Source organism: Felis catus, chromosome B4 (genome assembly GCF_018350175.1).
Source record: "Felis catus isolate Fca126 chromosome B4, F.catus_Fca126_mat1.0, whole genome shotgun sequence".
NCBI classification, from domain to species: Eukaryota; Metazoa; Chordata; class Mammalia; order Carnivora; family Felidae; genus Felis; species Felis catus.
The window spans coordinates 27,544,854-27,572,415 of record NC_058374.1 but is presented as its reverse complement, the minus strand read 5'-3'; the positions used below and the strand labels follow the sequence as shown (position 1 = coordinate 27,572,415).

Here is a 27,562-nt window from a genome sequence, read left to right as displayed (position 1 = left end):
AAGTTCCTCTTAACTTTAAAAATATCTTATTTAGGGGCATCTGGGTGACTCGGTTAGGCATCTGACTTCGGCTCAGGTCATGATCTTGAGGTTCATAAGTTCAAGCCCCAAGTCAGGCTCTGCTGATAGCTCAGAGCCAGGAAACTGCTTCAAATTCTGTGTCTTCCTCTCTCTCTGCCCCTCCCCCACTCACACTCTGTCTCTCTCTCTCTCTCTCAAAAATAAATCAATAATTTAAAAATATGTAAAAAAATATTATTCAAAGCTTTATTCAAATTCACAAATTATCTTCAAATACTTTGTATTTTACTGTTATTATAATTTAAGAAAATGAAACACATTTTTCACCAAGTGATCTATAGATATCCCCCAACTTATTCCAGTTAATTCCAGTATTCTCTAATCATTATACTTTATGAATATGCAAAACCTTGGAAAGCAGTGTCCTATATTCTGTTTATTAGTAGAGAGCCCCATTGAAGTTACCTAAGGTCAATGCTCTGACTGCTAATCTACCCATAGTTAATCATTTTGTTTCCATGAGTAAATGAGTTCTGATTTGCAAACTGCAGATTACAAACCCATTATTGTCCTGACCTGTAAGTGGAGAAAGCGTCAAGTAAACTGTAACAGGTTGCAACTCAATTTTAAAGTGCATTTTGTTGGCTGCCGAACAGCTTCAAAAGACCTGTTTTGTAATGAACCTCATGATGGTTTCTTGGGTAACTCTCCTATGGGTTGTGCACACGTTGGGTCAGGTGGTTTCTTCTTGTCAAGTTTAAACCTCACTTGGCGAGCAAGCTCCTAAAAAAGCAGGATTGCTTTTGCAAGACCGTGTAACCAAGTCCTGACCAAGTAAAATGCAAGGAGTCTGCAAACTTTTTCTTTCCATTCCATCGTTCTCTTTCTTCAGTCTCTTCCAGGACACCAGATCCAATCTTTGTTCGACTTGAAAAAAAAAATATTTTTTTTTAATAGACTACTTCCTCTCAATTCACCCCACCAGAGGAATTCTACCATCCTAGAAGTCATTAACAGCCAATCAGAACCTTCTGGAGCAGCCATTTCACGGGCTCCTTAAAATGCAGCTGTATTTGGGAGTCTTCTCTGTAGGAAGTACAAGGCTAATACTTAGTTCCCAGAAGATGAGGTGTGGTTTTAATGAGCTCATTCAAAGGGGTGGAGGCGGGAGTGGTTCCATGTTTCTATTTTTAAAATGCTTATAAAGATCATCCCTTGCTGCTCAAAGACAACAGATGAGGGAGAGACATCTTTCACGTTCCCACTGGAGATAACAATCGCGTCAACCGTTCCCAGAGAAAAAGCTAGAGCAGTTTCTACTTCGGTTTCTGCACACGTTGTCTCTCCCGAGTCACAGCAGCGAAGTCGGTCCCTCCCTCCAAGAGCAGAAAAGCCCGGTCGTTCAGAAGGGCTTCTCCTCCCGGCGCTGGGGACCCCCTTCACTGCCCGGGACCACCTGGACAGTTCCAGAGGTTCGCATACAACCCGCATCATTCATGTCACAGCACTGCAGTAGCTAAAATAATGGGGGGGGGGGGAGGTTAGTGACGAGTCAATCAGTCCTGCCCGTTTTATTTACTAGCTGGGCTCATTTTTACTGATGGGCTCAGCTACTTGTCAATCACTTTATCAGCCTCGTCCCTGCCTGACCGGAAGCACAAAGAGATTATAGGAGTCAAGGCCCTACAACGAGGGCCGTGCTTCCCACCTAAGCAGGCCTAGGTCCATCAGCAATTTTCACACGACTTCTTTGGATCGGAACAGCAACTCACTTTCCACAGAAGAAACATGGAAAACTCTAGAGCGGGTCCGATGCAGTTTTGAAACCGCGGGGGTAGAATGAGTGTGGGGACTGGAGAGGACAGGGCGTGGACTCAAAGTCGTGGGGCGTTTGAATCTGGGCTACGCCCGGGACCCCCAACGTCCAGGTCTGTAAGACCTAGAGAATTCCTACCTTACATTCCCTCTCTTTCTCTGGGCTGTCTTGCAGAATATCTAGCTGACAGTAGGTGCTTGATACTAGGGAAGTATTGAGGGACGAGAAGGTGGTGAGTTGCAACTCAGGTACTGTGAAAGGCCGGCAAAGTGGATTTCGTGGACAGAGGCGCTATTTTCCCTGGAACTCGCTTCCCGCTTCCCCTGGAGGAAACGCTTTCCCCTCGAGAAGGAAGAATGCTACAAACAAACTTTGATCTTTCCAAGCTGTGCAGAAAACCCCAGACTTGCAGCCGGGGTTAGGAGGTGGAGAGGAGTACAGGTATATTTCCTAATGGGACGGTGCCACCAAATGCCCAGTTCCAAGACTGCCGAGAACAAGACCAGGTTTTGCTGGCGGGGTACACTGCCCCTCTCCGGGTGCTCCTTCGCCAGGTTCTCGCCCACCTGGCGCCAACCTCTCCCAAACCTTTAAACGGGAGGCCTTGCGTGAGAACTACTACGGATCACGGCACTCATTGTACGTGGACGTGAACCGAAACCTGGCCGGGTATGCCGCGCTACCCGCAATCGGGTGCACGGACCCGGTTCTGAGAGAAAGAAATCCAGAAGCCCACCTCGGCTCAGTCCTCCCGGAACGTGGGAATGGGCGCAGGGAAGGGGTGGGGCCGCTCGCCCTCCCCGCCGCGGCCTGGGATTCCGGGGTAGCGCGGACGGCTGGAGCACGCTAGGAAATACGATCTTCTTTCCGGGACTAGGAAGGGGTGCAGTGACACGGCCGCGGGGCATCTTACGCCACCAGGTGGTCGGGTCCCCAGCCCGAGGGAAAATCCCTAGGTGTCCCAGGCCACACCATCGGGAGCCGCGGCTACAGTCCGGGGTGGGGGGGTGGGGGTGAGGGTAGCGCTCCCCAGGTGGCGTGGCGAGTCCCAGCCCCAGGAATCCGCCAGCGCCCCTCCCCTCGCGGCGCTCCGCTCCTCCCTAGTCCCGCCTTCCGCTCCGCCCGGGCGCCCCGAGGACAAACGGGGCGGGGGGGGGGGGACGGAATTTCCCAGAGCGGGGGCTCCGGCTTCCCCGCAACGCGGCAGTCTCTTTCTGTTTACGGAGTGAAAGGGGAAATGGAAAAGGCGGGGAGGCGGCGGCTGGCGTCCGCTGCACCGCCCCTCCGCCGGCTCAGACGCCGTGAGTCAGGGGCCGACGAGGGCGGCCAGGACGTGCGGCCTGAGCTGGCGGCCCCCCGCTCACTGGTACGCTCGGGTCCGGACAACGCGCCACGCTCTGGGGCCGATCGCCCTGGCTCCGGCGTCTGCTGCCGCCGGATCTCGCTGCCCCTGCGCGCCCGACTCCGGTGGGCCGGCCACCAGCGGCGCACCGAGCCGTCGTGGGGCCGCGGCTGCAGCGCTCCGTCCGCCAGGTAACCCTGCATTCGGGGGCTTCCGGGGGGGGGTCTTTGTGGTCGCAGCCCTCCCGGTGGCGCGCCCCCGGCACCTCCGACTGAAGGGCAAACTGCGGGGCTCTGGGAGGTGGGGGCGTGGCCGCCGCCCGCGCTGCTGCGCTTCCGCGGTTCGCGCGCGTCCCGGCTGCAGCCGGCACAGCTGGAAAGCACCTTGCGCAAGGGTCTCACGGGGTGCAGACTCCGACTCCTCCCCCTTCCTCCTCCTTCCCGGATCCCTAGCGCGCGAGCAGGGTAGGTCCGAGCAGTGCGCGGGGACGCAGAGACCCGCTGTCACCGCGCCTCCCGCTGCGTACGCCGCCCGGCCGGCCGCACTCTCCCCGCCGACCCCGGCGAGTGCGCTTCGGAGGCTGGAGACCTGGCAGCCGCCCGCCCAAATCGTGGGGGCTTTTATCATTTACAAGTCCTGGTAGGCTTCCCGGGCTTTGGAGAATAGGAGGAGGGGAGACGGGGTTGGCGGTTGGCGGAGCAGAGAACTTTTTGAATAGCTGAAACTTAATTTCGTGCTTATGTAACCCGGACGCTCTTCTGCGATTAAAGGGTCGTTGTAGCAGAACGTGACTGCTGGGCTTTTGGTCTAAGAGAGAGTGTTAAGGAAAAAGTTATTTCACGGATGTTTCCCGCTGGTCATGCGATATCAGGGCTCCGAAATTCTTCTGTGTCTGGGCGGAGAACGACACTTAGAAAGAACGGCGTGCATAGGATTGTCCCACAAGTTGACAAGGAAGGCCAGGAGGTGTCTTTAAGAGAAACGTCTATTTCACTTTCGGGAAGAGATTTTGGCACAGAATTAAGAAGTGCTCCTCATAAAAACAGGGAAAGAAACACTACTACAGTTGCATTAGGCGTCTGTAGCCTGAGTCTCACGTATTTGCCAAGTGGAATATAATCTGATCCCAACTCTGATGGATTGAGGTTTGTATGCCTTACTTCCGGCAGATGGCCCTTTAGGATTTTTTCTTTCTTATAAGGCAAACTGGATAGTTGAGGCATCTAGAGGTTTGGAAGCAGATTGGCTGTGCTCGTCTACAGCTAGAATGTGTAATTCTGGGGCTTTTGGAGAAGATAGATATAATAAGAGGTGGGCCCCGAGGGGCAATGTACCGAAAACTGGCAGAAAAATCTTTCGAGTGGGAGGTAACACAAGGCGTAATTATCCTTTGTTAGGCAGAGGCATATGCTGATAACCTTGGCCATTTTTCATTCACACTTGCTAGGGATTTCTCAACTTTTGTTTACATAAATAGAAGTAGCCAAGAGGGTAACGTTAATGCTTAGGATAGGATTTCCTCTTGCTGATTTCTGAAATAATTCAAAGCAAATAATTTGGGCTGTATCTGCCCATTTCTCCATATCTAAGACTGTTGTGTTTGTCCACTCCGTTGACAAGTGGGGGCGTCATGAGGATTTTTATAGTAACCTCTGTGGGGGAGAGTCTTTATTGGTGAAATAGAATAGCTTCACAAACCATGCTTTTTCTACATGGGTAGTCATCTGTAGAACTCCGAAATCATTAAGCGTGTTGTCTGCTTAATTAAGGCCTGAAAGTGCTGAGGCTTTAGCAGGGGCCTTTAGCAGGCTGCCGGGTCCTGGGGTTGCTGGGGTGCACTGAATTGCGTGGCAGGAGGCTGTGTTGCTAAGGAATTAGGCCTGGCTTCAGTGTCCTGCACTCCTCCGCCTCCCCTGCCCTCCCTCTCTCCTTCCCCCTCTCCCTCTCCTCTGCTCCTCCTCTCTTCCTTCCCCCCTCCCTCATCAGGAAACTTAGGAGTGTGTGCACTCAAACCTCGTAGGCTTCGGGTATGAATGCTTGAGACTTTCTGCACAGTGTAAAAATCAAAACCTGTCTTTCCTCTCTGGATCATCTGACTTGTAAACTGCGTGGACTTTTTTTTCTCTTTCTTTCCTGAGTCACGTTGCTACTAGGAACTTTATTTTCTCTCCAGTCAGCCATTTGCTAAGTCCAGGAGCCTTGGAACTTTTCAAGCCAGCGGGGGTCCTCAGTCAGGCTGGTTTTGCTTTAACTTCCTTTTCTCAGTAAATTCTACGGGCAGAAACTGCAACCAATGGCCCAACGAAATTCAAGGCGAATGTTCCTCCATTAACCTAAGAAATTCCTTTCATAACTCAAGACTCCAAGAGCCTGCATCACAATCTCTCTCAAAGACACAGGGAGGTCTCTGAGAGGAGCTCTCTAGATATAACTGTGGTGGTAACAGCTATCAAAGCATTTCAGAGGTTTCTACCTTTTTTTTTTTTCATTTTGTCTCTTATTCTAGATACAGCCTTTAGAACCTAGCCATGGGGGCGCCTGGGTGGCTCAGTCGGTTGAGTGCCCGACTTTGACCGCTTGGGTCATGATCTCGCGATCCGTGGGTTCGAGCCCCGCGTCGGGATCTGTGCTGACAGCTCAGAGCCTGGAGCCTGCTTCGGATTCTGTGTCTCCCTCTCTTCTCTTCACCTCCCCCACTCGCACTTTGTCTCTCTGTCTCAAGCTCTCTCTCTCTCTCTCTCTCTCAAAAATAAATAAGCATTAAAAAAAAAAAAAGTGAAGAAGCCCGGGGATTGGTAGCCACATCCCATTTGCAGATAAGAAAGGCCTAAGCGTATCTGCAAAGCCAGGAGTCTGACTCAGTACTTCTTTTATGCAGGGACCAGCAACCACAGATGACAGAGCTTATTAACCATGCAGCAGATACCTTGCACACCTGAACTTCTTTAAACCTCACAACCGCCCTATGAGGTAGGTGCTGTTATGCTTCCATTTTGCAGATAGGGGAAGTAGAGGTGCAGAGTGGTTCAGGTGCTTGCCCAAGGTCGGGAGGCAGTGAAGGAGGCGCTGGGAGCCCATCCCCAGCAGTCTGAGCCAAGTGGAGCATCAGACTGCAGGGTGTGGGATTGCTCTCTGCCGACACAACTTGCGCAGCAGAAAATGGTCACGGAGTAAGTGACTAGCGACACCAGATTGCCTGGTTCTTTTCTCAAATGAAATTCACTCCGAGGCCAGCGGTGGGTTCCTGTGTTGCAGGTGAGTCCCCGAGGTAGGACATTTCCTGGAGCTTTGTACTTGAGCTCCAGTTAGGTGGAGGCCCGTAGCTTTAGCGTGGAGTGTTGGAGGTGTTAAACGGTTGTGCTTTTAAGAACCAGAAACATGGGGGCGCCTGGGTGGCTGAGTCAGTTGTGTCTGACTCTTGATTTGGGTCCAGGTCATGGTCTCGTGATCTCATAGTTCATGGGTTCGAGCCCAGCATCTGGCTCTGCGCTGACAGTCAGGAGCCTGCTTGGGATTCTCTCTTACTCCTTCTCTCGCTGCACCTCCCCTACTTGTGCTCTCTTTCTCTCTTTCTCAAAATAAATAAACCTAAAAAAATATTAAAAAAGAAAAGAACCAGAAACATCTTTCAGAGAGGCTGTGCCTTCAGGAGCACAATAGGTCAGGGAGACATTCATGCCTCTGAATTCTCTTAGATGTCTTAAGTAAATCTTTTTATCTTTAATCCTCTGGCTAGAACGGAGTTGTTCTAAAATCCTGAGGAACAGCCTCTTTTTTTTTTTTTTACCTTTGCTTTACCTTCTTTTTCTCATTTATGGATCCCGAGGTGTAGCCCCCGATTTGCATATAAGAACTGAAATACAATATTAGCAGGTATGTAGTTAGCTGGACTTACCCGTGTCTTGCTTAAGACTGATTCGGCTTTGCAGGCCTCTCCATAACACCACAGCTTCTAGAGGGTGATCAATCTAAGTATTAGATTAACTTTCTTGGGCCATTGAGATACATGCTTTGTGCTGTTAAGGAATTCTGATCTCAAGAGGAGATGGCTGATACACAGGCTAAAAGAAATCTTCCCCTCTGTCACACTCCTGGCTGGTAGGATTTGAAGCTTGTGGTCCCCAGTCTACAGGAGGTGTTTACTCATTTGCATCAGAATTATTCCTGAAACTTGACCTATCACCATCTGTTTACTCACATTAGAATCCGTTTTACATGTTTTTGGCTCCAAAGCCTGAATTGTATTTGCCAAGTGAGCTCCTGAATTTGATAAAATTGTTCTTTTTCTTTAAAGTCACCCAAGGCTGGGAAGCCACAGAGATCTGTGCGGGGAGGGTTGGTCTCTTGGGGGAACGGTAGGGTTGGAAGCTGTCAAGGGCCAGGAGCCTTGGTATTTCCTGAAGGTTTGTTTTCAGTGGCTGTAGCTGATGCCACCAGTTCAGTGAGTGAGTGAGTGAGTGAGTGAGTGAGTGAGTAAGGAGTAAGCTCTCTGGATCTCAGGTTTCCCCTCTGTAAAGTGAACAGCTGGACTAAAGGTTATCTAAGGTCCCTTTCTTCACTGTCAACTTGAATTTACACTGTTGACACAGAGCCCTCCTTTCACCAACAGGCGCATGGAAGCCTGTTCCCAGTCCTTTTATGTCAGTGTCCCATTGATCTTAATCGCAAATACAAACACCGTCACTAAGCGTTCGTGTTTTCTTTTGCAGACTCTCTAAAAAGCGTAACAGTGATGGAGTACATGAGCACTGGAAGTGACGATAAAGAAGAGATCGATTTATTAATTAAACACTTGAACGTGTCCGATGTCATAGACATTATGGAAAATCTTTACACGAGTGAAGAGCCAGCGGTTTATGAGCCCAGTCTGATGACCATGTGTCAAGACAGTAATCAAAATGAGGAGCGTACAGAATCTCTGCTGCTCAGTGGCCAGGAGGTGCCTTGGTTGTCCTCCGTCAGATATGGCACCGTGGAGGATTTGCTTGCCTTTGCAAACCATATATCCAACACGGCAAAGCGTTTTTACGGACACCGACCACAGGAATCTGGAATTTTATTAAATATGGTATGTTTTTTCCTGATCGTTGAGTGCTGTGGGTTCAGCTTTGCTACGGCAGCTTCACTTAATGCAGAGGGGCATTTGAACCAGGCTTAGACTGGCTGCCAGGTATGACTTTTAAAAATGTGTCCGTGAGAATCACCTCTGTGTTAAAGATGCAGGAAAGGTCTTCATTAGGAGTTCCACTTAAAGAACCTTTAAGTGGTTCGTTGTACAAACAGGCCATTAAGAAGAACGTATTTTAACCTAACAATTCATTAACAAGTCCATTCGTTAGTTAGGCAGAAGAAAAAGCCTTAATGAGAATCCTTCATCTGAGAGGGGGATGCAGACTTTAATTAATATTTTTGAAAGCTGAATTTTTTGCTCGTCTCGTATCACATCTTGGGAATGTCCCGATGTTAATACTGGCTAACTTGAGTTCTTGCAGAAATGTAGTTTGCAGGCCATAAATAGCTATCCACAGATTCACTCTCTTTAATTGGCAAAGTATGAATGACAAATGAAATACCTCCTTAGTCATACGAGGTATGCAAATAATCCAAAATGTTGTGACAGTACTTTGTCACAGAAGTTGATCAGATGATGTGTTTGGGTGGGTCTGGGATTCTGGCAGTCTTAGTGGGTCAGAGGTGAATGTAGGTGCTGGGTAAAAGTCACTGAATTTTTTAAAAAGAACAATTGGCAAAGGAGGAGGTAATAACGTGCAAAATGTGTATATTGATGAAAGTAACTCCTTTTCCTTTGGTGCATCTGTGTGGCAAAATGGATAATGTCGGGGGAAGGTCAGTGTTGAATGATTAGAGTCTGGACAAAGTACTTAATTATTTCGTTGTTGGGTTTTGCTTTCTTTCTTTCTTTCTTTCTTTCTTTCTTTTTTTTTTTTGTTTCGTGTACTGCATTCAATTAAAAAAACAACACAGTAATTAAGGTCAGCTTTGTAGTATACTGTTTTGTTAGAAACCAGTCGTGTTCAGCTCTAGCTCAGTTTGGAGCAAGGTTACGTTTTGCATCCTTGCGTGACTTGCTTTGGTTCCAAGTTGTATGTAACGGTTGACGAAGTACTTTACCTTGATAATATTAGTTCTTCTTCTACATGGAGGTAATCCTCAGCTAGGAGAACTACGTGTTTTCTTAACTAAAATATAGGTGGAGAGTTCTGGTTAAAAAGTACCTATAATGAGAAATAATTGTATGTTTTTTTAATCTATGCATATGTTAAGATGGGTATTTTAAAGGAACACACGCAGAATACACAAAATTCTTTTGCTTATAAATATGTAGAGACTTAGGAACATTTCCTCCGGTCCATCAGATTGATGAGAGATGGGCCATAGAAGTTCATTGGGGGTGTACAGAAAGGAATTCAGGAAAATTATAAAGAATACAAAGAAATAGCTTCTGGAAGGGTTTGAGTGGGGGCGGGGGGAGCCAGTGCAGAAAAGGGGAGAAACAAAGACATTAAAAGGAAGTAGCAATTTTATCAGCAAAGGCTGAGAGTAGTATGTTGCCGGTCCCTGCCATGGGGCCCGTGCTCTATAAATGAACGGATGCTTATTCAGGAGAAAATTTAAGAATAGGACAGATGATAAAAGCAGGGACCTTTAAGACTTTAGAAAGCTTTTCAATTTAAAAATGATGAAGAACATAAAGCAAGGAGATTTAAAACTGGAGTAGAATAACAGAAGAACCTTAAAATCCACAGGAATGTAGACCAGGCCTCCCTGGGCAAATCAGCCCAGTGGTCGGTGGCTCTCGGGGCTGTGGTTGACTTTTCCGTCACCAGGCTTCAGAATCGGATACCTCCCGTGACTGCTGGTAACCTATGCCAGGCCTGTGCTTTATAAATAGTGGCTTAGGAATCGTGATTTGCAGTGCTTGGTCTTTGGCAGTCGGAGACAAGATGAGGAAGGAAGCACAGCTGGCTTTTGACTCCCATTCATCCTCATGTGGTGCTCCCCTGGGAACCATCCCCTGGGTAAGACCTTTGTCTTCCTGTGGCCCTCCTCCTAATACCCTTATCAAAGCTTTTCCACTCGGGGCTTCATTTGCTGCTGTCTCTTTGCTTTAAAAAACGATAGCTAATTATCTAACAGCCGGATAGCTTCCAAAGTCAAATTGATCTATGAAGTGCATCTACACATGGACCAAATGCTTTCCTTTCCAATATGCATCCATTCATTCGCTAGACGTAGGTCAAATATCTACAGCGTATCAGGTACTTTTCCAGGTGCTATAGATCCAGTATGGAAGAATCTGTGCTCTCGGGTAGCTTACTGTCTGGTGAATGTGGGAGAAAAGTAAACAGGCAATTACAATGAATGCAGTGTGCTACTTCCCAGTACAACTACACCTTGATTGCAGTGGGGCTGCTCAGACGGGACGCCTTGACTTTACATAGCCGTGAGGGTGGGGAGGGGGAAGAGACAATGCCAGACAGGCTTCTACAAGGAATTGGTGCCTGAGCTCTCTCCAGTTGGAGTCCTCCAGATAAAAGGGGATGGAGAGAGGAGGAGAGTGTTCGAGGTGTAGGGAATGGCACATACGAAAGCCCAGAGGCATGGAGACGTCGTGTGTTTCTGGCAACCAACAACAATAAAGCCCGTGGAGTTAATGAGACTGGGCGGAGGACCAGGAATTGCAAAAATATCCCCCAGCCTAGGCATCTAATTGGCCTGCACGTGTATGCAAGTGCGTGCTATTTTTCTAAAAATAATATTCATAAAGATTCCACCCACGTCCAGCAGGACCTGGAGAAGAAGCTTTTGTAGACTAACCTGGGCATTGCTTTGTATGACAGTGCTGTGAGTTGTTTACACTCCAGACCAATTCATAACCGGAGTGGGGGATGAATAACCGAAAATGGGTTGCCAACACCAGACTCATTGGTGATTGTATGGGCGCTGCAGGGCCCCAGAGGGCTCGCTCATGGCTTCTCAGGCCTGAAAAAACCCTTAAAGATACTTGAGTCAAGCCCTTTGTCTGATGCTGGAATCACCCCGGTCTATCCAATAATTGTTGGAACATTTTGGTCTGTGCCTGAAAATGTCCCGTGACGAAGAGTTGATCGCATGCTGGGGCATTAAGTTTCATACTTAGCCCATTCCGACTGTAGGAAAGTCCTTCCTTCTAGAGAACTAAAATCCGTCTCTGAGTCCCCTTAGCCCTAGTCCTACTTTTCAGCCATAAAAAAGTGTATATGTTGGGTAGTGTGAGGGTGCAGGCCCATGAATGAAAGTGCCTGGGCGTGTATTTCAGCTCTGGCTTTAGCTCTGTGATTTGGGGCTAGTCATTACACCCCTCGATGGCTCAGTTGACTCATCTGTAAAATGGGCAGCATCGTAACACTTACTCTGTGGGGGTGTCGTGTGGGACAAATAATGAAGGCACGTGAGCTGTTTATGTATTGTGAGTGTTGAAAGGATGCCAGCTGTTGTCATGGCCGTTGTTGTCCACAGCTGTTACTCTCCTTCCTTAGGACAGTCTTTCCTATATTTTATTTATTTATTTTTTTAACGTTTATTTATTTTTGAGAGAGAGAGTGACGGAACATGAGCCGGGGAGGGGCAGAGAGGGGGAGGAAGACACAGAATCCGAAGCAGACTCCGGGCTCCGTGGCGCAGAGCCTGACATGGGGCCCGAACTCACGAACTGTGAGATCACGACCTGAGCCAAAGTCGGTTGCTTAACCGACTGAATCACCCAGGTGCCCCAGTCTTTCCAGTATTTTGAAACTTTAATGTTCCCCACATCTTCTCTCCTCTGTCCCAAACACTTCTCATTGTGTCTGCTACTTGTCACTCACTGGATCATTAACTGTCGTTGTCACCTGGGCAGCACCTTCTGAACTCAAGCCTGGATCAGTGCCTGTCTTACAGCCCAGAACTTGAATGTGGCAGTCCCTTTGTTGTGTGATCAGCAGAGTGGAAAAGAGCCAGCTTTGCCTGTGTTCCCCATAATATGCCTCTTCTAAGTTGTATTCGTTTTGTAGCAGCCATAAACACAGGCTCCCTACGGAGTTTATTCTTCTTAAAATACCTAAGAGTTTTTCTCAAGTCCTGCTGCTGGGCCCAGTATTGTTGAGCGTCACTGATCTGGAGGAGATCCAAAGTGTGCTTATATGTCTGCGCTTAATGGTGGCTTTGGTAAGCTGAAGAACTGTCAAGAGATGAGCAGCTTGGACTTCCAGAAGATTATCTTGCAGGGACCCTAAAAGAAGAAGAAGGAAAAAAAAAAAAAACACATTGCAAACCCAAATAAGGGAAGGTCTAGGGCCAGGGGAAGAACCAGGGACTTTGCAGAACTACAGACTAGTTGGTGCTTGCGTATCACACTGTGTGTTTCGGGGTTTATCATCAAAGAAGAACCGGCCCTCGGAGGAGGGTCCCCAGAACATGCAAGATTGCAAAATCGGGCCGGAGGAACTCGGCGGTATTCCCTCTAAAGAGGTGAAGGCTAAGTGCTCAGTGACTTGTGAGTGCAGACTTTTAATAACTGGCTTTTGATCATGGCTTAGCTTTAATTCCAGTCTTCTAGAAGATCAGAGGCACGCAAGAGCTGTGGCTTTGGGGTCAGACAGACCTGAGTTCGAATCCTGACTCTGCCATTGCCTAGTGAGTTACTTAATCTCTTGAAACAGGTTTCCTCATCTGTAAAATGGAGATAAAAATAGTACTTACCTCACAGGATCCTTGTGAGCCTTTGATGAGGCCGCAGGACAGTGCCTGGTTTGTAATTAGCTCCCAACAGGGGCACCTGGGTGGCTCCGTCGGTTGAGCATTCAACTTCAGCTCAGGGTATGATCTCGTGGTCCGTGAGTTCGAGCCCCCTGTCAGGCTCTGTGCTGATAGCTCGGCGCCTGGAGCCTGCTGTGGATTCCGTGTCTCTCTCTCTCTCAAAAATAAACTAAAAAACAATTTTTTTAAATTAATCACCCAACATACGGCTGCTGTTATTCTCCTTTATCCCTTGGATCAGGTTGGGTTATAACAAAGTTGGACAGAAGTAGAACTTCTACGAAGGCGAATGATACCCTGAAGTGGATAACTGGAGTCTAGGTGACGTGGGATATGTAAATATTTAATAACAAGAAAGAAGCAATAAGCATGTACAGTGGAGTGCCGTGGGCATGGTTCTGTCTAAATGTGGAAAGGGACTAAATTTATCACGTTCTTAGCGTGCTGTAAAAAGAGGCCTCCAGTCACTGGAGGTGAGACACTTCTTGAAAGGAGGTCATATTTCAAACGAGGCAAGTCTATGGGCTGTTGTAAGTATTCGTATTCGATTTCCTGCTGGGGCTCCGTGCAGGAGCTGGCTCCGGGGAGTGCTCAGGAAATATTTCATTTTAAATTTAGTGACTTCACACTTCTTAGTATTGGAGCTGTCCTCTGCTTCGCTGCCTGACTAATAGCACACGCATCTGTTGGGGGGGGGGTGGTGCAGCTAAGATAGGCGGTAATGGAGACGCAATGAATAACCCTGGGATTATTAGAACTATTCCCGCGGCAGTGACCTTACGACAGGCCCACGCATCTGCACATGAATCAGGTGTTCATTCTTTTCCCATGTGGTCCACGTTCCCCTTTGGCCTCTTCTGCACTTGAAATAACTTAATGTCACAACAGTTTCATAGTTCCTGAATTCCTAAACTGAAGTCCTAATACTGCTAATTGCAGTGAGGAAAAATTTGTATTTTTGAGACCATTTATCCCTTGAAAGAATATTTTAAACCTGTTTTAGGCATGTGCTCCAGGTCATAATTCCCGTGGACTGTCTTATTACTTTGTGTTCATTATAATTATAATTATTTCCCCTTGTAATTTTTTGCTCTCTTACAATTGAGATATTCTTGATGTGCAGTAAAATACAGAGACCTTAATTGTCCATTTTGTTGAGTTTTGACAAAAGCACATACCCTTGCAGTCCACACTGCTACCAGGATGCAATTCTTTTATTTTTTTTTTTAAGTTTATTTATTTTGAGAAAGAGAGAGAGTGCAAGTTAGGGAGGAGCAGAGAGAGAGAGAGAAAATCCCAAGCAAGCTCTACACTGTCAGCTTAGAGCCTGACCCGGGGCTCGAACCCACGAACTGAGATCACGACCAGAGCTGAAATCAAGAGTTGGACCATTAACCAGCTGAGCCACCCAGGTGCCCCGGGATTCATCTCTTTTAATATTTGAATCGATTGGTTTTGAAACCTCCCAGTGTGTTTGCCTGCTCGGGAGCTCTTGGAGGTTAAGGGTCTCATAGCTGCCTCCTCACCACCGAACACAGTGGCCAGCACACAATCTGCGCTCAGTAAATTATTCAGTGGGCGAGTAGATGAGGGATAATTCTGCCCTTACTTTATTTACGCAGCACTGTCAACTCATAGCCCTGGCATACCACATTATTTTCCAGAATCGTCCACGATCACCAGTTGATTTCCACGCTCTCTCTGTATGCGTCATGTGTGAGTAATAGCTATGCGGACTAACAGGTTAGCACATTTTAATTGGAAGCAAGTCAACTTGCAGTCACAGCTTATATTTATGCAATCTTTATTTTCAGCCTTTTGGTCGCTGTAGTCATGCTCCCTTCGATAAATAATTTTTAAAGTTTTGTTTGACAATGAATTACTCACCAGTAGGTGGAAATACGATCAGGTCCGACCAGGGATGTGTTTCTGTTACATGCTTTCTCTGTCTTGCTGCAGCTCTAAATATAGTCTCTGTACACTGTTAGGATTACACAACAGTGACATTAATTTCAAACACGGCGTGGAGGAATGCAATCTAAAGTAACCAGTCTGAAGGGTGTGTCTTAGAAAAGGAGTTTGCTGAAGTTCTCACCCTCCCACCTTTTTTTGTTGTTGTTGTAGGTAATCACTCCTCAAAATGGACGCTATCAAATAGACTCTGATGTTCTCCTCATCCCTTGGAAGCTGACTTACAGGAATATTGGCTCTGATTTCATACCTCGGGGGGCGTTTGGAAAAGTATACTTAGCACAAGATATAAAGACTAAGAAAAGAATGGCCTGTAAATTGGTATGTACTTTATAACCAGACATCCTGTAAAATGGAGATAAAAATAGTACTTACTATTCGTATGTTCCTATGTTCGGCATTGTGGCTCTCACTCGTTTGCATTACTCAGAAGTTGTTACCATTTGACTGGATCTCATGTAAGGGTGCCCTGTCCAAAGGCACCTTTTTTCTTTTTCTCTTTCTTCGTCTTTCTCTTTCTCTTTTTCATCCTCTTTTCCTTTCGCTGTCTCCTTTTTTTTTTTTTTTTTTTTTCCCCTTTTGGATTTGCTTGCTGCCTGTGGCTGTTCAGCCCCTAACTCTGCTTAAGTGCATCGTTGGTTTTACTCTAGTTTGCCTTGATAAAAAAGAAAATGCCGCTGGCTTCTGTACCCGGCTTGGAGATCATCATCCCTCTTGTGGTAGGGTGGAGTGGAGGGGAGCTATCCTGCAGGAGCAAACCTGTGTGCTGCTCCTTTAATCCCACCCACTGGGGAAGGGGCCAGGTCGGGAAGCAGAAGCTGGGCAAGCTGCCAGGCTTCTCAAGACTGTAGATTAAAGGGCTGAATTTAGGGGCCCCTGGGTGGCTCAGTCAGTTAAGTGTCTGACTTGGGCTCAGGTCGTGATCTCATAGTTCAAGCCCTGCATTGGGCTCTGTGCTGACGGCTCAGAGCCTGGAGCCTGCTTCAGATTCTGTGTCTCCCTCTCATTCTGTACCTCCCATTAATGCCCTGTCTCTCTTTCTCTCTCCCTCCCCCTACCTCCCTCCTTCTCTCTCTCTCTCTCTCAAAAATAAATAGTAACTTAAAAGAAAATAAAAAATAATAAAGGGATGAACTTAAATAGGCCAATTCTTGTAACGATGCCATCACTTGTTATTAAATGGTCATTGCTGAGGTACCCCTGCTTTGGACATGTACCTGCCTAAGCTGGGCACGTATACACACCCCATGACCCAGCAATTCTGCTCCTATAGGTACACACCCCATAGGCATGTACACGTGGTCACCAAAAGCTGTGTACTAGAATGTTCATCAGAGCACTTATTTGTAATAGTCCCAAACTGGAAAGTTTCTAGATGTTGCAGCATGGTCTCTTTATACAATGGGATGCTGTACAGTGAAGAGAACATATGATTTACACCTGTAGTAACGTAGATGAAAGTCATAAAGACATGTTAAGCCAAACCAGCCAGACAGCAATCTGCTCTGTGAGATTCCACTTCTATAAAGGCCCAAAATAGGCTAAATAGATCCATGCTGCTGGAAGTCAGGATAGTGGGTGCCCTTGGAAGGCAGTGACTGGCGGAGGTCAGGAAGGGTTTCCTGGGGTGCTGGTAGAGTTTTGCTTCTTGATCCAGGTGGTGGTTACATGCTGAAAATTCGTTGAATTTGCTAGTTAACCAGTTTTGTGCTTTTTTGTATGTCTGTTTTACTTTCAAAGGTTTTTAGAAGTGCAATAAATTGAAGTCACTTTTGATTTGTTGACTATGGCCTTAGTCTATGTTATTGTAATTAAAACCTCACCAATATACTGGCCTCATTTATTCCTTCATAGAGATTTGCTAGAGTATCTGTTATCAAAAGAAAAAAACAGAGGTATTATCACAAGCCATTTGAAGGTTGCATTTAGAGGAGACGTGTCTCAGTTGTCTTCAAAGAATCTGGGGACGTTTTAGAAAGAGCTTAGAACCAAAGTGCCCTGTTGTACAGTTTTGTCAGAAAAGGCATGAAAAAATACCTTTGTTGTTCTCAGAGTACTGACATTCAATTTTTAAGCTGCATTTTTTTGTCTTAAGAACATACAGGGTGATTAACAACCCCTAGCAGATGCAAAAGAATGTAGATTGAAGAATGAGACCCCTTTGGTTGAGGCAGCTACTGTTAATGAGTTCTGTGTCTTTCCAAATGTCTGTGGACATGTGTATGTATAGCTTAAAAGTTTTTTACAAGTGGGAGCATAAAATACGTACTTTTGCATTTTGCTTTCTTTGTCTAACGCTAGATTTTGGAGACATTCCATTTCCATCTGCACTGAATGATCTACTTTTTTCTTTATTAGTAACTTTGATTTTCCATAGACTAGATGGCCAGTGCTAGAGCATGAGCTGTGGATCCAAAGACATCATATTATTTCGTGACAAGTTGAAATATTGATGCTAGAGCCTAAAAATCTAGGTGCCGTAGAAAGTGTATGTAAAATGGATGGGAAATTATCACCCTTTCGATTCAATCATGGATAATTCTTTGGTTGGATTGCTACATTTTAAATGAAAATAATACTTTATATTTTGTTATTTTCTTCTTGTGAGTGGTACAACTTTGTACGCTTTGACCACCTTCACCTATTTCCCCAAGCCCCCAGGCCCCGGCCATCACCTAAAGCGGACATAATGTAAATGCAGGTTTGAAGTCAACATTATTTGAACTTGGCAGTATAATTTCATGCAGATCCTCGAGGGATCCTTGGGGGCATTTATTTGCCTTCTGGTTTGTGGGTTGACCTCTATTATAGATATTTTTTCACTGTCCTGGGTTGGTTAGCATCTTACTGGTATTTCTGTGTTCTAGATCCCAGTAGATCAATTTAAGCCATCCGATGTGGAAATCCAGGCTTGCTTCCGGCATGAGAACATTGCCGAGTTATATGGCGCAGTCCTATGGGGTGAAACCGTGCACCTCTTCATGGAAGCAGGCGAGGGAGGGTCTGTCCTAGAGAAACTGGAGAGCTGTGGACCAATGAGAGAATTTGAAATTATTTGGGTGACAAAGCATGTTCTCAAGGGACTTGATTTTCTGCACTCAAAGAAAGTGATTCATCATGATATTAAACGTGAGTAACCTTTGCATGTGAACCTTTTAGGCTCTTAGATAGCAGGCAAATGGACTCCTCCTGTCTTTAATCCAAAGATCCTCAGTGGAGGGGAGGACAGCTGCCCTGGAGCACTTTTCACTGTCCTCCCCTGCGCTCCTGAAACATGTTTTAGAACCCAATAGGGTCGCTAAAGCTTTCAAAGTCATAAGGAAGGAGGATTATCCAGTTGTGGAAGATTAGAGCCACACATCTGTTGAGTCCTGGCTATGCCCTTGTTAATAAGGCTTTCAAAAATAGTAATTTACTTTAAACACACACAGAGTCTAGTCGTTTTTGGGAAACAAATGGCTTTTTAATTTTGAACACCATTTTGCCAATAATTCGTTAAACAGGCCTTTGCTGACTGCTTTCTAGGGGTAAGAGATGGTGGGAAATACAACACAGAGACCCACTGTAAACCCTTAACATTTAATGCTATTAGCACTAGTGAAACTATTACTTTAACAAAAAATGGGTATTTTACTTTTTCATTTTAGGAAAGTGGCATGATAATCATGTGCTTATATCTTAGAATTTGAAAGCCAAGCTCGTAAGCATTATATTTTTCCAGCTTTATTGAGATCTAATTAACATATAACATTGTGTAAGTTTAAGGTATGTGATGTAATGATTTGATGTATGTGTATATTGCAAAATGATTAACACAATGAGATTAGTTAATACATCCATCACCTCACAGAGTTATAATTTGTGTGTGTGTGTGTGTGTGTGTGGTGAGAACTTTTAAAATTGACTTGGGGTGCCTGGGTGGCTCAGCTGGTTAAGCATCCAGCTTTGACTCAGGTCATGATCTTGCATTTGTGGGTTTGAGGCCTGCATCGGGCTCTGTGCTGACAGTTCTGAGCCTGGAATCTGTTTCAGATTCTGTGTCTCCCTTTCTCTCTGCCCCTCCCCTACTTGCGCTCTCTCTCTCTCTCTCTCAAAAAGTAAAACTAAAAAAAATTTTTTTAATCGACTCAGCAACATTTAAATATACGATACAGTATTATTAACTATAGTCACCCACGGTGTATATTTTACCCCCCAAACTGGTTCATTTTACCACTGCAATTTTGTGCACTTTGACCACCTTCACCCATTTCCCCGAAGCCCCAGTCCCTGGCCATCACGATCTGTTGTCTATTTCTATGAGTTTAGTTGTTTGAGATTGCACATACTAGTGGAATTCATACAGCTTTCATCTTTCTCTGTCTGACTTATTTCAGTCATTTCACTTGGATCTTCAAGGTTCTTCCATGTTGTTGTGAAAGGCAGGATTTCATTCTTTTCTATGGCCGAGTAACGTTCTATTATATTGCATATACACACATATCATATTTTCTTTATCCACTCATCCATCATGTACCCTGAAATCGTTTCCATGACTTGGCCATTGTATCTTGAGCATTATTAGTGTGTGCAACCATTTACGCCCACATCGACTGCGTTCTTGGCATATCTAAAGTGATTTTCACTTAAATTCTCACCCAGATTTATCCTGCTCTTTTGAGTATAATATGATCATCCTGGTAGGGAGCACATTTTAGTCTATTCTGATTTGGGACTCACTGTTTTGGATGATGTTTTTATTTTATTTATAGGTATATAGACAATTTGATACTAAAAAATTGTCTTCTTTTTATAGCTAGCAACATTGTTTTCATGTCCACAAAAGCCGTTTTGGTGGATTTTGGCCTAAGTGTTCAAATGACTGAAGATATCTATTTTCCTAAGGACCTCCGTGGAACAGAGGTAATTCTATTCCCCCAGGGATGGTCGATGTCTTTTTAAGAGTAAAAATAAAAAATGTTCTAGCGTTCTTGCAGAAAGGACTGAAAAGGGGGTGAAAAACCATTGCATCAAATAGGATTACCACTGGAGCATATTTAGTGAGCACTTGCTCTGTGCCAAGTACTAATTTTAGCATTTTAAATGAATTATATTATTTAATCCTCATAACAAATTACCTCATTATTGGTAAATATTGTTCTTGTAGGCAAACACTATTAGGATTCCCATTTTATTTTAAAATAAAGGGCCCAAAGTTACTCAGCAAGTGACAGATCCGGTACTTAAACCAATTTTTTTCGGAGCCTAAATATCGTCACTTTTTACGATAACTAATATATGTATATAGTCTCAGTGTAACTTGTAATACCGTCTTGGTTCAAGCATAGCCATAACTGACGTAGTTACTAATAGTATATATTGAGGACCAACCACATTTTAGGCTTACCTTTCATTCTAGAGAACCTGTAATGAATCTCAAATTTATTGTAGTGCAAATAAATTGTATTTGAAGGTCCAAACTAGCTGTAATTAAGTCAGTGGTGAAGCAAAAGCAAAACCAAACCACAGCCGTTTCTGGATGTAAATGAGATGCATGCATGAGCTTTCAGCTAACGTATTTAATTTAACGTACGCATGATTAGGCTGAACAGTTGATTCATACAACAAGCGTCTGTTGAGCATAGCTCTGTGTCAGGCTGTTGTAGGTATCAGGGATGGACCACTGGACAAGGCCAGCAGGGACCATGCCTTTGGTGGTATTTCAGTAGCCCCCACTCTTTGGTGAAGGGACCTGTTTTAAAGTTACCCGAATTCTTCAAAAAGCAACAGTTTAGTTCATAGTAGACTATGATGGGCGTGGGGTTGGATGCAAATGGTAAGGTAAATGGGTATGGAAGCCTCCTCTCTGGTTCGTGTCCACCTCGGTAGGGTGCTTAACTATTAGAACCTCCCAGCCCCAGGTTCTCTCCCTGCTGAAAATGTCCCCAGCAAATGGGGAGAGGGCCCTTGGCTGCACCTTTACCTTAAGATCACCGGGTCAGTCTTGGTGTTCAATCAGATGACAACCGTTAGTCCAGCTGGTAGGCGCAGTGCACTGAACCCAACCGCGGTATAAAAACAAGCAGGCAGACTTCATCTTAAACCAAGATTGTGGGAGCTTTTTCGTAACTCTCTCAAAGCAAAGACTTCTCCTGGGCAGCAGCAGAAATTGCTGATAGTACTGAAGTTATTCCGGAAAATACTTGAGAAAGGATCCTTGATAAGTTGTCTGTGAGCAGAGTAATATTTAGAAGAGAAAACTGTAGACTTCTTTAAAAGAATGTTTCAGTCCCCAGATCTTAAGAACACTTCACCAGAGCACAAAATCTAATTAAGACTTAATGCTTACGACATGTTTTTTTTGGGAAATGTTTCAGCATATTTTGGCATTAGTCAGAAGTTCAGAGACGTGACATTCTACCCTTTTTCCTGGAGTCAGTTTGAGAAACAAACTATTTATGGTATTATAGATAGAAAATACCTTTCTCTTCCCGGCAGTGTGATCAAATTGAACATTTTGCAATGGCTGGAGGAAGATATGTCTTCTCTGGGATTCTCTAGCAGACAGAGTGCGTGTGCTTGGATGTGAGATAATGGCATAGCGTTTGCTCTTAAATAGTATTTGGATTGAGTTATTTTCAGCAAATGTAAATTGCTTTTTACAGAGTGCTCAACTGACTTTAATGTCCAGAGTTATCAACTTTCTTCAAATCAGCCTGCATTTACTATCTGTGTATGGTACTCACAAGTCAAAATTTGATGAGTAAGGTGGTAAAGTCACCATTAAAAGCTTTTAGCAAGACTCTTCATCTTTGAAGAGTCAATAAGATGTCATTTGCCAAAGTCAACTGAGCAGAGTTACTTTCCATTAGAACTTGATCACTTGTCGGGGGGCGGGGTGCCTGGGTGCCTCAGTTGATTAAACATCTGACTTCAGCTCAGGTGATGATCTCATGGTTTGTGGGTTCGAGCCCCACATTGGGCTCTGTGCTGACAGCTCAGAGCCTGGAGCCTGTGCTTTGGATTCTGTGTCTCCCTCTCTCTCTGCCCCTTCCCTACTCATGCTCTGTCTGTCTCTCAAAAATAAACATTAAAAAATTAAAAAAAAAAAAAAAGGAACTTGATTACTTGGCTACTGCATAGCCAGAGATGATTTCTGATCCCTGCTGTGTAACTCACAAGTGCAAACACTGGTCACCTGTCTTTGATCTCTCTCCCAGCATTCAGATTCAGAACATGGCTAATCTGGCATATGTTCAATCTATTGTTTTTTAATTACATGGCAGAGAGAAAGAATAAATAATGAATGCAAATAGCTAATTGGAACAACTTTTATAGCATGGTTCTTTTTTAAAAGTTCTTATTTCCTTCTGAGTCTGTGTTTGGTCTTACTTGATAGAGGTTAACACATTAATTATCGCGCGTGCGAGCATGCACACACACACACACACACACACACACACACTTTGCACAGTCTCTTTCTGTTTCTGATACACGTGTTGAGAGGTGAAGCCTTGACCCCCAACCGACAGGTTCCCTTGCTCTAGTGCCCCAGGCCTGAGGGGGTGCAGGTCTCCGAGAGCCTTCCATGGTTCCCACTGGGCCTGTTTCATGCTTGCCGTCGGCCAGCCTGAAGAGTTCTCGAACGCCATGCCCTGCCGCTCTCGCCCTCCTAGAGCTTGAGGAAGCAGGAGCTCTGAGCCACGGGAACTCTGGGGGACCTGCTCGGCGTGGGCAGCGGTCAGGTCGCCAGGTGGGTGGGACGCTGCATCCCCAAATCCACCACTGATAGCCTCCAGAGCTGACGTCGCCCACGCCGACGGGCCATACGTGGCCTGATCTTTGCCTAGGAGAGCAAGCCAGCAGGGAGGAGACGAGCATCCTCCATCGACAGCTAAGCCTTCCCGCTGCATCTGTCGTTTCGCTTTGTGATGATATTTAGTAAGAAAGTCTGTTGGGATGCAAAGGTGGTGCCTTTACTTTAGGAAATGCTTGAGAACAGGGAGCTCAGTGTAGCCTGTTTGGTGAGACAGACAGACAGAATGAGCAAGGGAGGCCAGGAAGTGTGTTGTAGGATATTGTTCAGGATGGTTAGGATGGGGAAACTGGGAAATTTCCCCAGTTTCTGTAAGCCAGTTGTTTTACTTATTGACTCTGAAATATATTCCAGGAACACTTATCCCTTTCTCCATATTCAAATGATGGACAGCATGAAAATTTCTTAATGCTAAATATGGATATTTACTCCATATTTATGTCTGTACCAGCCGTAAATATGGATCATTGGCTACGAGTGTTTGCTCTCTTTCTTTCTTTTTTAAGTTTAGAAGCAAACGCTTCTTAGAGAAACTATTTCTGAAACTAGCCCTGCTTTTCCAGCATGAAACCAAATAGAACTTACAGAGTGATACAATGTCACACCTTTAATATTTAGTCACCGGCTACATCGTAGGTAGAAATGAGAAGTAGTTCACGTAGGGGCACCTGGGTGGCTCAGTCGGTTAAATGTCCAACTTTGACTTAGGTCATGATCTCACGGTTCGTGGGTTCGAGCCCCGCGTCGGGCTCTGTGCTGACAGCTCAGAGCCTGGAACCTGTTTCGGATTCTGTGTGTCAATCTCTCTCTCTCTCTCTCTTTCTCTCTCTCTCTCTCTCTCTCTCTGCCCCTCTCCTGCTTGTGCTCTCTCTCTCTCTCTCTCTTAAAAATAAATAAACATTAAAAAGAGAAGAAGAAAAAGTAGTTCATATCAATGACAGGACCACTTTTACAACATTACCTGCTATTTTAAGTTTTTCTCTCCCGTGTGATGGGTGTTAATACCCTAGGTATTTCTGCTACCTTTTATTACTGCAGATCATTAGAGGGTCGGCAGTTTAATGACAAACATGAAGTGAAAAAGTGGATTTGTAGTATCCATTTAAATATGCAAGGAATTGGTGTTTTAATAGAAAAATTAAACCAAGGTGGGTGCCTTCCAGAACCTTGGCGAGTGGGTTTCCCAGGTGGGTCCTTGGCTGCCGCGTGTTCAGTGTGTTCAGAAGCGGTGCTTTTCATTAGGCTGCAGAGACGTCTCGGGCCCAAGTTGCTGGCTCCCCGAGGGTGTCTGTGTCACTCTCCCTAACGTCAGGGAACACAGCAGTGACACAGTCTTCTGAAGGACTGAAGCGTGCAATAAATACGGTAAAGCTGGAGGAGCTAGCTTCCAGAACTGGCTGAGGGAAATGGACCCCCAGACAAATGGAGGGAGTCAGACCGATGTTCTCTGCTTCTTTTTTAGATTTATATGAGCCCAGAGGTGATCCTATGCAGAGGTCATTCAACCAAAGCAGACATCTACAGCCTGGGGGCCACACTCATCCACATGCAGACAGGCACCCCGCCCTGGGTGAAGCGCTACCCTCGCTCTGCCTATCCCTCCTACCTGTACATAGTAAGTAGAGGGTCAACCGGGGCTGGGGGCGCAGGGGAGTTCTGCCCGCTCGGGAGAGCCACCGTCCCTCCTGTAGCCCACCCGAGGGGAAGATGTGAACTGGTGACCCACGAGACGGAACTGGAAAGTTCTTCCCGTGTGGAGCAGAATCCCATTCCTGCAGAGAATGCATTGCTGGGAATTTACTAAAATCTGCACCGGGCGTCAGTTGCATGCTATTCTATTATACGTGTCATCCTACAGTGCCACTTAGTGCCGTCCGAGTAGCATACATCTCCGAGCCAAAGAAGCTGTGTCTGTTCTTTGTCCACTTTCAGAAAAGACATGTTAGATTATAGATCCCCAAGCCAGCCTGGCACATAGCGAACCCTGCAACTTCCATTTTACCATCGAGAGAGAGCAGATACGTCCCCGTTACAGCTCGGTGACCCTTGAACATCGTTAACCCACAGAATTCGTTTAATTCGGGGGCTCTTAAGAAATTCCGGGCAAACGTGGTTAAAGACAGGACTGTAATGGTGCGGGACGTGCGGTGGGAGGCAAAATGCCTTTCCAGGTCCTGGTAACTGGAACGCTATTCCTGTTGAGGGTGTATTTTCGTACCACTGGTGCTTAAGAGAGCTTGTTTGCTGCTAGATCCACAAGCAGGCGCCTCCGCTGGAAGATATTGCAGATGATTGCAGTCCCAGCATGAGAGAGTTGATAGAGGCCGCCTTGGAGAGGAACCCCAATCACCGCCCGAGGGCAGCAGACCTGTTAAAACATGACGCCCTGAACCCCCCCAGAGAGGATCAGCCGCGCTGTCAGAGTCTGGACTCCGCCCTCCTTGAGCGGAAGAGGCTGCTGAGCAGGAAAGAGTTGGAACTTCCAGAGAACATTGCGGGTATGGACACCCTCCTGTGCCCGACGCCCCCCTGCTTCCCTTCTTTTTCTGTCTGCATCAGACTTCTGATGGAGTGCACGAAAGCACTCGGAAACAAAAAACTGGAGTGACTTCTCGAGTGCCATAGAGTTGTTTGAGAAATTTAAGCAAGAAGTTTAGCAAAAGCATTTACAAAAACAAAAATTGGCTAATCGACCAGCAAATCAGGGCATGGTTCAGTGCAAATGCAGGGAGCCGCAGTCCTTGAGAACTGCCTCTGACTTGCTTTTTTGCAATAGGGAGTATCATGTGCCTTTAAAAACGGATCGAGCAGGGCAGTTTTGCTGTTGGTTCTGAACAGACTTTTATTTAATTCGGTTACGGTAAAGCCACATCAGTCCTTGGTTGGAAACATCAAGATGAAATACTGAGTCTGAAGTCAACTTGCATTTTTGTCTTCCTCTGCCTAAAACCTCTTTGCCAGCTATGAATCTTTCCCACTTAGGAAAGTCAGTACGCATTCCAGGAACACTGAACATGCACGGAGAGTGTTTCTATTTTTATTATTAAAATCTGTGGCATTCTTAATCCGTTTAGGTCCAAACCCAGATGTCACGCCTGGAATGTTTATTTGCATTTCATTGTCTTCTTGTCTGACTTTACTGTATTTAAAGAGAACCATCTGGGGCATTGGAAAATACGCCAGAATTTCTAGCTAATTTCTTGTCATCGGTGACTCTTTTTCGAACCTTTTTGTCTGTGTCATATTACCAAAACTAGCCCATAATGTTCAACTCTAAGTCTATTGTTTTTTAATAAAACCATAGTTCGAACAGTTTTTTCATGAAGACCAAAGTTTCCTTGTACCGCCTCCCCCACCCCGGCACTCCCCCCCCTCCCCAGCCGGAAGGAACAGGTATTTATTATTGAACATGTCACCTGATCATTTATTTAATTTTTTTCAATGTTTTCCTTTTCAGATTCTTCATGTACAGGAAGCACTGAGGAATCAGAGATGCTAAAGAGACAGCGTTCCCTCTACATAGACCTTGGGGCCCTGGCTGGCTATTTCAACTTTGTACGGGGTCCGCCAACACTAGAATATGGCTGACTGATGTTATCATTTTCTCTAAATAATCAAGACTCAGCGTTGGTCTCCTGGAAGCTGGTCCTGCTGAGTCTACACTGGGGCTCTGGATAACAAACTGTGCCATTTGTTAGCTGGCCGTGTGGGCTCCCGCGACTCATGAATGTGACTCCACATGGCTCCCATGGGTTTGATGTGTGAAGCTGCCCTGGTAGCTGCCAGGTCTAAAGGTTCTCATTTCTCAGATGGTATGACTCAAAGGGAGCTGAGGGTTCATGGCAGGATCGTTTCTAGTGACTGATCCCATTCACTGTGCACTTTGCTCACCATGTACAAAATACCAACCACAAGGATAATGTGTTAGCCTGAAATTACCATTCTTGGTTCTGATTTAAGTACGGGAACTTCATTTAACTCAGAATAGTTGGCTTGTATATATGGGTGTATATTGTAACTCCTCGAGCCTTTGTGGGTAGATTCTAGTATAAATTAAAGTCGTCATATTTTGGGTGAATAGAACAACTTGAATCTTCTAGCAATAAGCTGAACTGGTGTCTCAAAAATGGCTCCTTATTCAGGAGCCATCTGACAGAAGCCACTAGTGACAGGTTCTGTTATGTTCCTATGGAAACATTTTGTACTGTATATGCTATGCTTAAAACATTTAAAACATGGTGTTTTGAATGTGGATAAAACTGTGTTAAACCACATAATTTCTGTACATCCCAAAGGATGAGAATGTGACCTTTAAGGAAAATGAACTTTTCTAAATTCTTAATGATGCTACTTTTGTAACTCTCCTGAACACTTCCTCGTAAGCATTTGTATATTAAAATAGCATACTGTGTATGTTTTATAGCAAATGCCTTCATGAATCTTTCTTACATGTACACATATTTTTAACATTGTAATTACATCAGTATTCCTACCTAAAGTACGTTTTTACATCAGGCAAATGAAACCGGCACTTTTATCCAGCGTGATTGGTCAAATCAACTGAATAAACTCAGTATTTTGCCTTAATTCTTGTGGAGAGTGCGATTCTCAGCTGGGACTGGGGGTGGGTTATGGGGGTTGGGATAGAGGTGGGAGGAGAACGTGTATCACGAGGAAGCAAAGAATACCTGAGCGTTTTGCAAACGGTCCGTATGCTCCTCGTCTATCACTGCTGCATTAAGCCATTGTCACCTGGGTTACACCGCATGCCTTCAGCACAGTGGTGCAGAAAAATACTTGTTAGCCCCCAGTGCAGGCC

General features: G+C 45.4%; 2 protein-coding genes and 1 long non-coding RNA gene across 9 annotated transcripts; 1 reads left to right on the top strand and 2 right to left on the bottom strand.

Annotated features, from left to right (window-relative positions):
• Positions 1–253: 253 nt before the first annotated feature.
• On the bottom strand, positions 254–3,806 carry LOC123386483. The gene is made up of 2 exons (XM_045061068.1): positions 2,574–3,806; positions 254–1,537 (listed from the first exon to the last, which is right to left on the bottom strand). The coding sequence occupies exon 1, from the start codon at positions 3,804–3,806 to the stop codon at positions 3,198–3,200; it is 609 nt and encodes a 202-aa protein (XP_044917003.1). The 3' UTR covers positions 254–1,537; positions 2,574–3,197.
• Positions 1,533–27,330, top strand: MAP3K8 (mitogen-activated protein kinase kinase kinase 8). 7 transcript variants are annotated; one of them, XM_045061067.1, is made up of 9 exons: positions 1,533–2,278; positions 6,058–6,149; positions 7,889–8,247; positions 15,102–15,269; positions 17,816–18,077; positions 19,744–19,850; positions 24,206–24,358; positions 24,995–25,241; positions 26,201–27,330. In XM_045061067.1, the coding sequence occupies exons 3-9, from the start codon at positions 7,912–7,914 to the stop codon at positions 26,329–26,331; spliced, it is 1,404 nt and encodes a 467-aa protein (XP_044917002.1). In that variant the 5' UTR covers positions 1,533–2,278; positions 6,058–6,149; positions 7,889–7,911; the 3' UTR covers positions 26,332–27,330. The 7 variants fall into 7 exon arrangements, with proteins under 7 accessions (XP_044917002.1, XP_011281959.1, XP_006933403.1 ...); XM_011283657.4 differs by lacking the exon at positions 1,533–2,278 and adding an exon at positions 3,233–3,370; XM_019834137.3 differs by lacking the exon at positions 1,533–2,278 and adding an exon at positions 3,531–3,643.
• Positions 11,835–21,411, bottom strand: LOC102900406. Its single transcript, XR_440685.5, has 5 exons — positions 20,911–21,411; positions 17,797–17,973; positions 14,865–14,958; positions 12,921–13,146; positions 11,835–12,450 (listed from the first exon to the last, which is right to left on the bottom strand). It is a non-coding gene; the product is annotated as an uncharacterized LOC102900406 (long non-coding RNA).
• Positions 27,331–27,562: the final 232 nt, after the last annotated feature.